At 39.3% G+C, this 11,084-nt stretch overlaps 1 protein-coding gene across 1 annotated transcript; it reads right to left on the bottom strand.

Annotated features, from left to right (window-relative positions):
* Nucleotides 1-1,308: 1,308 nt before the first annotated feature.
* Nucleotides 1,309-11,040, bottom strand: LOC144662480 (uncharacterized). The gene is made up of 8 exons (XM_078523292.1): nucleotides 10,899-11,040; nucleotides 8,740-9,679; nucleotides 7,712-7,977; nucleotides 5,642-5,792; nucleotides 3,992-4,088; nucleotides 2,923-3,232; nucleotides 2,361-2,657; nucleotides 1,309-1,635 (listed from the first exon to the last, which is right to left on the bottom strand). The coding sequence occupies exons 2-8, from the start codon at nucleotides 9,642-9,644 to the stop codon at nucleotides 1,316-1,318; spliced, it is 2,346 nt and encodes a 781-aa protein (XP_078379418.1). The 5' UTR covers nucleotides 9,645-9,679; nucleotides 10,899-11,040; the 3' UTR covers nucleotides 1,309-1,315.
* Between the last annotated feature and the right edge of the window lie 44 nt (nucleotides 11,041-11,084).

The raw sequence follows: 11,084 nt of genomic DNA on the forward strand, positions 1-11,084 counted from the left end.
TGTTATAACGACTGTTTTACTTCTGTGTCGCCTAAATGTGATTTAAAGAACTGAAGTTCTTGTTCCAGGAAACCCTGTTTGCCAGTCGAGGGCAAGTTGGCTTTGCTTTAGAGTCATCAGTGAGCTGCATTATCATGTGCAGAACACCCAAACATGTCTTTCCCCTCAGGGAAAACCCTTTGGCTTTGGTAGCCGTCCCTTTAGGCAAAAAATCTCCCGACAAGCTATAATATTGCTCGCACTCTGCCTGTATTACAGCAATTGATTTGATGTGAAGTTTTAATCCTAATATATCACACTCCAGCACACGAATAAATGTTTTCCTCTTTTTACGGCCTGTTTGATTTTTGTCGGTGAAGGCTTTCCTACCTGTCCCACATATTTTCCCATTATTTGCAACAACGATCCCGAAGCAGGCCAGAAAATCTGCTTTATAAGAGCTTTGCCACACACAAAACACTTTTTCTTAGCGAAATTTACGTCTATATTAAATTATGTGACGATAAACAGTACAAAAAACAAAGTTTGAATCTTCCGCGCCATTTTTATTCCCAAGATCACGCGGTCTTTGTACAGCGGTTGCACGCATGCGCCCGCAAAATGCCCTCCTGCTTTGCTTGGGTATAACTATAGTTAGTCTGTATTGTTTTGGATCAGCGAGGCGTAAATTTTCTAACTATAGTTAGGGCGAACAGAGAAGCGGTCACATTACCGAAATAGCTAACTATAGTTAACGCCGTCCTAACTATAGTTAGCAGTCTAGATGTGACCGCAGCCATTGTTTATTTTCACAGAGGAACGACTGCAATGTACATTTTCTCATATTGCAAAATAAACCCCTTTTTAGTTGAACTCAACTCTCATAGACATAAATTTGTGAATGGCAATGCGATAAAAATGAGCTTTTTCCACTGATAGTCAAGTTGTCATGCGGAATTACAATTATTTCGAGTAATAAAATATTTTATAGGCATACAAATATCTTTAAGTATATCCTATTCTGCAAATTTTACATTAAAACCATTCTGGAGTAAAAATGTTCATTACCTCAAGTGTTGTTTTAAAGGCCCTTCACCTATTTCATATTTACAAGTTGATTTTCCTGTCTTTTCTTATTAACTTACAATAAACTAAAAAAAAAAAACTACTTTAATTTTTAACACGTAACTTTTACTGTACTTTATCCCGAAGTTACACTCTATATAAAGGATAGCGGCACTCCCTTTGAAAAGAAATATTAAATCAATTTGATCAGTAACATTCGTAGTAAAAAAAAACGAAAATTGTTTGTACATCCTAAGGAAGGAAGGCCCCTTTAGGGTCCTTTTCTAGTTACAAAATAGCTATTAGTGAGGGTCCCCATATAGCCACCCCACCCCTGCTGGGTCATTGGAAGAAACTTGCTGCAGCGTTTCGATGGAGAAGGATTGTTACACTTGCACTTGAGGGAAAACCGATACACAGAAAGACTTCCAAAGTGTACTTTGTAAATATCGTAGTCTGACTGACTGATAAATATCCCGTCCTTGTTTGCTTGTTGCTTTTTCTTGAGGCACTCATTCACGGCGGAATCTCCTGCGTCGTAAATTCCAAGCTGTTCATTCTTGTCTTCATCAACAACATTGTCGAATTTTCCTGTAAAGAACAAAGTATATACAGTTACAAAGCAAATGGAGCCTTTGAAAAAGTAGTACTGCGTGGCACGAAATTTTCGTAGAAGTTTGATTTCGCGGATGACGGATTTTTAGCGTTTGGCGGGAACAAATTTTCGCAAATTTGGATTTCAGACATGAAAAAAGTTCCCTCGATATTGGTTACGCCGAGTTCCCCCGTGCAATATTTCTGGGACTGAAACGACTAGAGATTGCAAAAAAAAGACCCTGTAAACTGTAAAGTTTTACGCGACGGGTCTAATTTTCGCAAATCGTTTAAAAATTTGATCGCACATGCCACTTGGAAATAAAAAAGCAAGAGTATGAAATGCAATGTGGAGCTTTAAGTTCCTTTAACGGGATTTGAAAACGACGTATGTGATACTGGTAATAAAAATGATGATGATGATGATGACGATGATAACTTTATTGCTATGTGCGATGTTCTAATAAACAAACAGTGAAACCACTAGAAACAACATGTTCCATCTAATTTTTTTTAAATTGATGCCGTATTCTGTCTTAATTTCTTAGGAAAACATGCAATGACACACTTTGGACTTTAATTTTGATTTGTCAAAATCACAGGCATAAATTTTGTACAAAATTGGTGACAATGACGTCACAAATCGATAAAAAAACCTCAATTGCCAACAGTATCGTGTGTATCACTGTATGTTAGACTACACAAGCTTCAACAAACGTTACCTGATTTGCTGAGGTTTCTGAAGTTCTCAATGCAAGCCTTATCCTCAGGCAATATAATCCTGACTTTAGCTGGGTACTGCCAGTATGTAGTGAACACCACATCAATGGAGTCTGCAGGACCTGTGTTATTCTCCTCTCCTAGTGACGCTACCACACTACCTGTCGCCATCAGCCTCTGATAACCACCATGGTCCGGAGCACCAACATGCCTTCTTTCTCGTGAGTGAGTGCTGGAGTTCTTGTCAGAACCACTTTGCTCCTCTCCTGTTACTTCATGCTCTATATCCGAGTAGTCCTCTATGAGATAAATTTAATGGCATTCCATCAGAGGCGGTTCCACTGAAGAAGCCTTTCCCCCGAGCCACCCCCTTTATTACGGAAAAATATAAGGCTCATGGGGTTCAAAAGATTTTGCTCCCCCTCCCCCCCCCCCCCACAACGGCACACACACTTCACTCTCTCTTCCCCCTGAGCACCTCTGGAACTGTCACTGACCATCACTTTGTTACAATCCTATTTCTTGCGAGTATGAGTAGTCATTATTTAACATTCATTGCCCTACCTGAATAGTAAATGTCTTTGCCAGGGAAGCCCATGTTTTGATTCGTAACGCGCAGCTTGCTGAAGCTCTTTGCATTGTACCGCAGCTTGCAAGTGTCAGCACGACTCTGTTCATGAACATTAGTTCCTTCCACAAACTCAAATTCTTGACCATCTCCCTCATGGCCGATACAGTCTGATATCCAATATATGAACAGGTCATTACCAAGTCCTTGCATACTGACTGACAGTGGGGATGTGTTGGCCATTGACGAGGACTTTACAAATGGCGCGACCAGTGGCTTGCCTGTTTTACCATCAAGGACTGTCACCTGTCAGTCAATATGACTTGTGTAAATATGAGATCACCTAAAGCAGTTATTGCTTACAACAATGGGGATCAATCATTCATTATTAGGTTCAGCTCAGTTTGGTGTCCAATAAATTCATGGAACTAGCACGATCACAACCCCATTCTGGAAACGGCAGGTTAATGCGTAAAAAAATGGCTACAAAAAGTTGACCTCACCCTTCCACACTGCCATATCCTCATTCTTTTTTCTAACTTTTCTCTCGACAATCAAGAAAAAAGAGGGACTACTCTTGGTGTTAAAATAACATGAAAATGGCATATCATAATAGTAATGCAGGGTTGCAAAAACAGTCGGTCATCGGACATTGGCCGACCAAAATTTGCTCACGTCCTACGAAATCCCAAGTGTGGTCGGACATACAGTGTAATGTCCGGACAATTTTTTGATCATAAATCATTTTACAGCAAAGATGAATAAAAAACTGTCCGACCACAATTTTGTTTTGTCCGAGCAAGATGTTGTCTTCGTAAGACATTGTTCTTAGTAAATAATAAAGATGGTAATTATATTATTTGCAGCCCCTTAATGGCATCCAATTTTTACAATGGAAGCTGAATCTGAAAATGGAACCTTATTCTGGCAATCAGAGCCTACTCACGTAATGAAGGACAGTTTTTCATTGGTAATTCTAAGCAGCATGGTTAACTTATGGTTGCACCGGCTACAAGTTATCTCAGGTTTTGTTTTATATTTACACACATGTTAAAAGTAACTCACATTGGAGTAGAAATAAACTGGGAATCCTGTTCCAGTATTGTATCTGACAAGAAAGTCAGGAACATTGTCTTTGTTGAAGAAGCCTGCTGCTGGGATTCTGAGAGAAAATAAGGTGAGATAGCATGTCAATATCACATACGGTATTTACTCGAATAAGCGCTGCGGCGCTTATTAAATTTTTCCCGCCTCAAGTGCGGCGCTTATTCGAGGGCGGCGCTTATTTGAGGGCAGCGCTTATTTAAAATTTGGATGCCACAAAGAATCTGATCTTTTACAGTAATTGAAAACAGCGTCTTTTGATTGTCAGTATTCGTCTCTTGCTGAAGAGAGAAGTGGCGCTAGCTTAGCCTGTGTACAGCCGTCCCCTTCTAGCTGTCTTGGCAAAGTTCGCGGCCTTCACAACCTTAACAGAACTACGTATTGAAAGAAAAACTAATGGGCGAGCGGTAAAACAATCACTTTGAACTGCAAAACATTGCTTTTGATGAAAAAGAAATGTCCCGGGGGGGGGGGGGTACTCAAAAAAGTTTTATACGGGGAGGCTCCGCCCCAAGTTCTAACCCCTTACCCTTTTATATACCATTTTTGACAGAAATTGTACCCCTTTCGTATACCTTTAACTGAAAAAAGGTACCCCTTTCATATACCTAAGAGACATGGCGTGGACTTAAAATAGGATGTTTTCTTGTCATTTTTATGTAGCGCTTAATAAATTAAAATAATACAGCCATAAATTGCGTCTGTTCGAAATATTTTAATTAAAGGCCCTTTTAAATAGCCAAATGACAGATTTCCATACCCTTTCATATACTTAAACTCGTGAAATCCCTACCCTTTTATATACCTGAAGCCTGAAAAAGGTACCCCTTTCGGGCGGAGCCTCCCCGTATAGGCCATTATAGGGAGTACCCCCCCGGGAGAAATGTCTAAGTTTGTTTTAGAGTTGCTTTGTAGTGCTTTTTTTTAGTTAAACGGAATTCCTCGATTAAGCGGCGCTTATTCGGGGGCGGCGCTTATTAACTTTTTTTGGCCCAAATGCGGCGCTTATTCGAGTAAATACGGTACGTGTACACTGTATGAGGCTGTGCAATGTGACAAAATAACCCAGAAAGAGGTGACTTGTTGTTTGTGTAACATACTTGGGAAAACCATTAGGAACTGTGATCAGTCATGTACACAAAAGGCTGAAGCAAATTCTGAAATCAATACTGCAACAGTTTCAAGTTTGTAAGGTATTTTACAGGAATTCCTCATTTGAAGGTTCGAACAGTGAAGCATTTCAAAAAGCCAATAGTGTGGGCGATAGATTGGCCTAGCTATTAGCAAGCTGGCCTGTGGATTGAGCGCTCTCTCACAAGGCCTATAGAGTATACCCTGTAAGCACTAGGTATTTGCAAACCTGACAAAAAAAGTGTGTGTGTGGGGGGGGGGGGGGAGGGGGCAAGGGGGAGGGAAGTTTGGGCAACAATAGACACGTTTTGGAGACTGCAGCAGTCAGGTAAGCTATCTCGTCTTGATGGTACGTGCCAGGTACCAGGTACCTTTTTAACCGTCAAATGGTAAAATGACGTGGGGCAAAGGTAAGGTTGCCTTATGTCTGTAGTGTCAATTAAAGTTAAATTTTAACTGAAATGTAACTGGATAACTTACGAATAAGATTCACTTGATGGGAAAACAAAATCCCACAGCCTCTCATGAGTTTCACCATCAAAAGCAATGATTGTCGTGTTATACATTGTCATGACGATGTCAACAGTTCCATCTTTGTTTAAATCCACGAGAACTGGAGGATTCATCACCCCTACAATAAAACAATATTATTTATTGAAAGATATGGATATCAAGATTAATATCAGTGCAGCTAACACCAATAACCTACACTTGTACCATGGTTTCAAAGGATGTTCTCAAACTCATTAATAATTCATCAAGTTACAGTCGACTTCTGATAACTCGAACCCTCGCTAACTCGAACCTCACGCGAATTCGAACCAAAATCGATTTCCCCTGGATTTCCGTCATACATTTACTGTAATTTTACCCTCGGTAATTCAAACCCTCCAGTGCTCGACACTAACTTTTTTGAATACTAGGCAGTGGGCTAGTAAGTACAAATAATCACTAGCCCACAAGGGCAAGTCACTAGCCAGGTCCCCCTCCCCTCCCCCCAAATAATAATTAAATTTAAAAAGCCGATTTTGAATCAGGTAATCTCTTAGCGTTATATTTTTTGAGTCCACACAAGTAATTTTCCTCGTTGAATCGCAGCACTGGATATGCTTTCTTCCAACTCGGATTTCTTGACTGCTGATCGCACTTCTTTTTCTCTTAGTGTGTGTTGTCCTCTGTGAAAATGTAATCTGGCTCAGGCCTAACGTTTTCTAGTAGGTAAGTGTTACAAGGAGCGTGGCGATTAAGGGGACGAAAAAATTGATCGGCCCTAGATGTAATCTCATTAAGGTTAGGAGAAAATTCAAAGTCAGATTTATAGGGCGGGAGGTAGCCCAGATAAGTTTTCTAGTCTGGGCGGTCTGGTAGTGTCGAGCACTGCCCTCGATAACTCGAATCTCCCACTAACTCAAACTAATTTTCGTTTCCCTTCAGGTCATTTTCTATATACTTTTACCCTCGATATCTCGAACCATGTCTGTCAATATGTGACAAGTCAAAACAAACAGTGTACTGTAGTCTCAACCGTTGAATTTATTTTAAAATAAACACGTACATGAGTCAGAGCCATCCCTGAAACGCCCCTCAAAACACAACTGTGCCACGCCATTGACGTGCTTCAGACGTTCAGTTTATTTGCGGGTGGTTGATACTGATTCTTACAAATCCAACCTTAGAAAATGTTTAAAGAATTATTGCCAGGACGACTTAACTGACCATTTCTTGAAAAAGTAAATCGCATAAACTCTGCAGCTGCAGTAGCCTATAGCGTTGTTCTCTTTGAAACCTGCAACGTTCGCTGTTGATTCGCTTTGTTTTACATAACGTTACATTCTGGTTTATACAGTGATTTAGAAATATATTGTTCCTTTTTCTTTTGGCTTCTCTATGCTCTAATTATATTTGTTTAAAATTTACAATGGTCTACACTGTATGAATAGAAAATCAGTAAACACCGTTTTTTCCTTATTTCCGGTCATTTGTTTTTGACTCCCAATAACTCGAACTCACGATAACTCGAACCGTTTTCAATTTCCCTTGAAGGTTTCGAGTTATCGGGAGTCAACTGTATTAGAAACAAAGGAAACTATATCTGTAATGGGGGTTTGGAAATCTGATCTTAATTAGCATACTGATTTTGTTTCTTTGTTTACTCCTTAGTTTAAGTTTCTATTGAAAGATATATCAAACACTTAATAAGGAAATGTTAAATCACTTTTCCAAACACCTCTAAGTTTGTCACAAATACTCAGTCTGCTGCATGTTGTATTTTCAACTCTCTTCTCAATGTTTGGAAATGCAATGAAACACTCTCCCTCATGTCTGATACATTTAACCCAAATCTCACTGATATACAGAGGCAGAAATGCAAAAGTACCCTAGGTACAAAACCCAAATGAAGTTGAAAGAGTAGGTACCGGAATATTCTAAAATTCTTCTACTTCTGCATCAAATTTGTAGAATTTTTTTTTTATCTGAGCTTGTGTTGTGCTTTTGCCAATGGTTGTGATTTTGACCCTCTTAGTAGTGTAACCCAGCCCTTACACGTACCTTTATACTCATCTTTATAAATGAGTTTGGAGTTCTCAATCAAGCCTTGATATAGATCCATTAGAGGAACAACCCACAGCCCTCCTGGATGTGTCTCCCCGCCAGTACCAAACAGCACCAGCTCAGCAGAATCCTTCTGTGTGTATATAACAGGAGAAAAGTATGTCTCCCTTTCATCTGGAGTTCTTACCCATCTTAGCACCTCTCCAGTTTTGCCAGAGAATATTAAAAGCCGTCCGACCAGACGTTGAGGACTGTTTGGTTCACTAAATAACAAAATAAAAAATACAAAGAAGATGATGTGCAAATTTGTTAAAGAAATTATTTTTCACATAATGGAAGTATTTATTTTGTAAACGTGTTTTATACATTTTACTTCATACATTGCATATTGTGATATTTCGTCTCTAGATATTTTTGTTTTGTTTTGTTTTATGTTTGTCTAGCATTTGTCCATAATCCAATTAAGTCAACTGATAAAGGCATACCGGTTACTGCCAACTGTTTGAATTAAGACCCACTTCAACAGCCCACAACATACAAATTGTATTTCGGTTTACTTACTTTACTGTCTCCCCTATTTTGCCCCTGTATACTCTTAACACTGTAATAAAAATTTTTGTTGCAATTGCAAAGGGCTACATTCTACCTGGTAAAAGGTAAAGCCTGTTGTCGAGCCAAGTGGCTCATATCCTGGTTTCTGTAGCATTAAGCAGCCAGGAGTATTTCCACCCCCCGCCCCCCCCCTCCGGAGAGATGAGATGAGATGCTAGTCCATTGGGGGGTCTACCCCCAGCATTAAATTCGCCAGTACCCATTTATAGACCTGGGTGAAGAGAGGCACTATAAGGGTAAAGTGTCTTGCTCAAGAGCACAATGCAGTGGCCCAGCCAGGGCTCGAACCCAGACCGCTCGATCTGGAGTCTGGCGCACTAACCATTTAGCCACCGCACCTGCCACATTCTAAATGACTGTACAAAAATTACCCACAATGTACAAACAATGAAACTTGAACAGACAGGACTTACGCCATAGGGTCTCCCCCATGTGTGACCAATACTTCCATCACTCCATCAGCGTTAAGATCTCTCACATACTGTGCTGTATACAAGTTCATGTTAGTATCTCTAGATTCCTGTGGTCCAAAATTCCAAATCAGCTGGCCTGTCTTGCCACTAATGGCTTGAAAAACTCCAGCCCTCCCAGAAATCAAGCAGTCTCGCACCCCATCCACATCCAAATCTCCATTACAGTTTACTGAATAGATTTCATGCATGGTGTAATGTCTCCAAATTTCTTGGCCAGTTTTACCATCAAGGGCTAATAATCCACCATAGCAAGGATAGGTTCCATTGAAGTATAGGTCACAAGATATTTTGGGTGCATTGTAGCCATCGACGCCAGTTGAAAATCCTACCATGATGTCATCAACACCATCTTCATTCACGTCGTTAAGCCGCACAGCCGTTTCTGTCATAAGTTTTGGCATTGTTGTATGCCACACATTTGTCACCTGAACTTCATCACATGGGACAAAAATACTCTCGTCATCCAGGGAGTCCCCTTGTTTATCCAAGAGAACTTTTTTGACAAAATGTTCATTTGGGTCCTTTGTTTTTGAGCCTACTGAGTCAACTGCTTTTAGAATGAGAAGTACAAGGCCAGAAACACAAATAGAAAAGAATGCGAGCCATACAAAGCAAACAAAACAAGCCCTAGTTGTACACCACGGCTTTGAGTGTACTCTGCGTATTTTTGTGGTTCTGTTTGGTGGCATCAATGGTTTCTGAACATTTCTTGTAGGACTGTGCAATGCCTTGTTGTAACTGTCGTCAATTTCATCATCAAGCTCCTCAGAGTCATCATCGTCATCACTTCCCAGATGAGAAAACTTGTTTGTTTCTGGTTTGTAAATGTTACTCAACGCCATCATGCTGTTGGTCCTTGAATGTGCATTTGAACCTGAAACTAAAATTACGTAATCAAAGTTAACATTAAGTCTGCTCAAACCAAGGGACTGACTTTGTCAGATGTCTCATTGATGGTAATGCAAGCTTGACTACGGAAAGTCAAAATCCAAAAGGCATGCTACATTTTTTTTACCCTTTAACCCCAAAAAAGAGAAATAAAGCAGAAAAAGTAGCTTGAACACACTAATAATTCACTAGTACACCACTAAATGCTTATGCTTTGTGAAAGTTGAAAAATTTTTTCAACACAGTTAATTTTCCTACAATATACTATTCGTCTCAGACGTCCATGGACAAGCTTTCGGCCCGCTCACGGACCGTTGTTTTAGTCTGTGTCAAAACTGTACGTGAATTTTTGGCCTGCGGTGCAACACGACATGACGCCGGGGAATGACATCACTGATCAGGCTCGAGCGCACATCATGTGACCAGATTTTGAACCAGACTAAAACCAACAGTCGTGAGCCCTGCCACGGACGCTAAGACAAATAGTAAAAGCAATTTTTTTGACAAAATTCATAGTGGTCACTATGAATTTTGTCAAAAAATATGCTTTATTGTAGGAAAATTAACTGTCTTCATAAAATAACACATAAATATAAAAGATTTAATCTTGCTTTGTCTCCTTATTAAAATAGAAGACAGCACATTTAACCTTTTATACTATTTGTTTATGTTACAATAACATGAATGACACGTCACATAACTTCGCCAAAACAGCTTGAGGCACAAAACAAACATGTATCAAAATCCAAATTTCGTGTTACAATTTATAAAATTAAACTACGTACTGATTTTATCACGTTATTATATTCACCACAAAAATAATTCACAATGTATTCAGCTTCAGAAAAACAGTTAGATTTAATTTAAATTCGTCACGCTGAAAATTTAAAGTAAAATATAAAATCGAGCGGAAAGATCGAAAACCGTTGAATACCTTGTGATCACATTGATCAATAAAACATAAATTTCCTAAAGCTACTATTCTTTACACTTCAAACAGTTATTTCAAAATCCTTTTCTTTGTTTTGTCAACTTAAACCACAAAACTAAAGATTAGTCTTTGTTACACGCGAATAATAAAAGGTTTAAGAACGTAATAAAGATTTTTAACCACGGAAATTGAAATAAGCTTAAAAAGTCTAAATGACTCGTTCATTACTAATTTACAACGAAACATTCAGATTCATGCCGAAAATATCGCTGATAAATACCTGAAATTACTGGAATTCACGTTGAATACTCTTGAATAGCGGTCATCAGTTGTAATGATCTTGTATTAGCGGAAGAAACCTAAATATATTCCTTCCTTGAACAGTCAAGACTTGAAAATGGCAGCTGGTTTAGCTCCCAGGGTAGTTTCACGGTAGTATGTAAAAACCTAACTTGCTGGGGTGGGA

The sequence above is a fragment of the Oculina patagonica genome, chromosome 8, assembly GCF_052425735.1.
Source record: "Oculina patagonica isolate OP01 chromosome 8, crgOcupat, whole genome shotgun sequence".
Classification (NCBI taxonomy): Eukaryota; Metazoa; Cnidaria; class Anthozoa; order Scleractinia; family Oculinidae; genus Oculina; species Oculina patagonica.

Excerpts from the sequence above, each read along its gene's own strand:
- LOC144662480 (XM_078523292.1), bottom strand. The coding sequence starts at position 9,644 with ATGATGGCGTTGAGTAACATTTACAAACCAGAAACAAACAAGTTTTCT. Across the intron at positions 4,089-5,641 it reads CCATCAAGTGAATCTTATTC|AATCCCAGCAGCAGGCTTCT; the intron begins GTAAGTTATCCA and ends ATTTTCTCTCAG. Across the intron at positions 1,636-2,360 it reads CAGAAACCTCAGCAAATCAG|GAAAATTCGACAATGTTGTT; the intron begins GTAACGTTTGTT and ends TGTTCTTTACAG.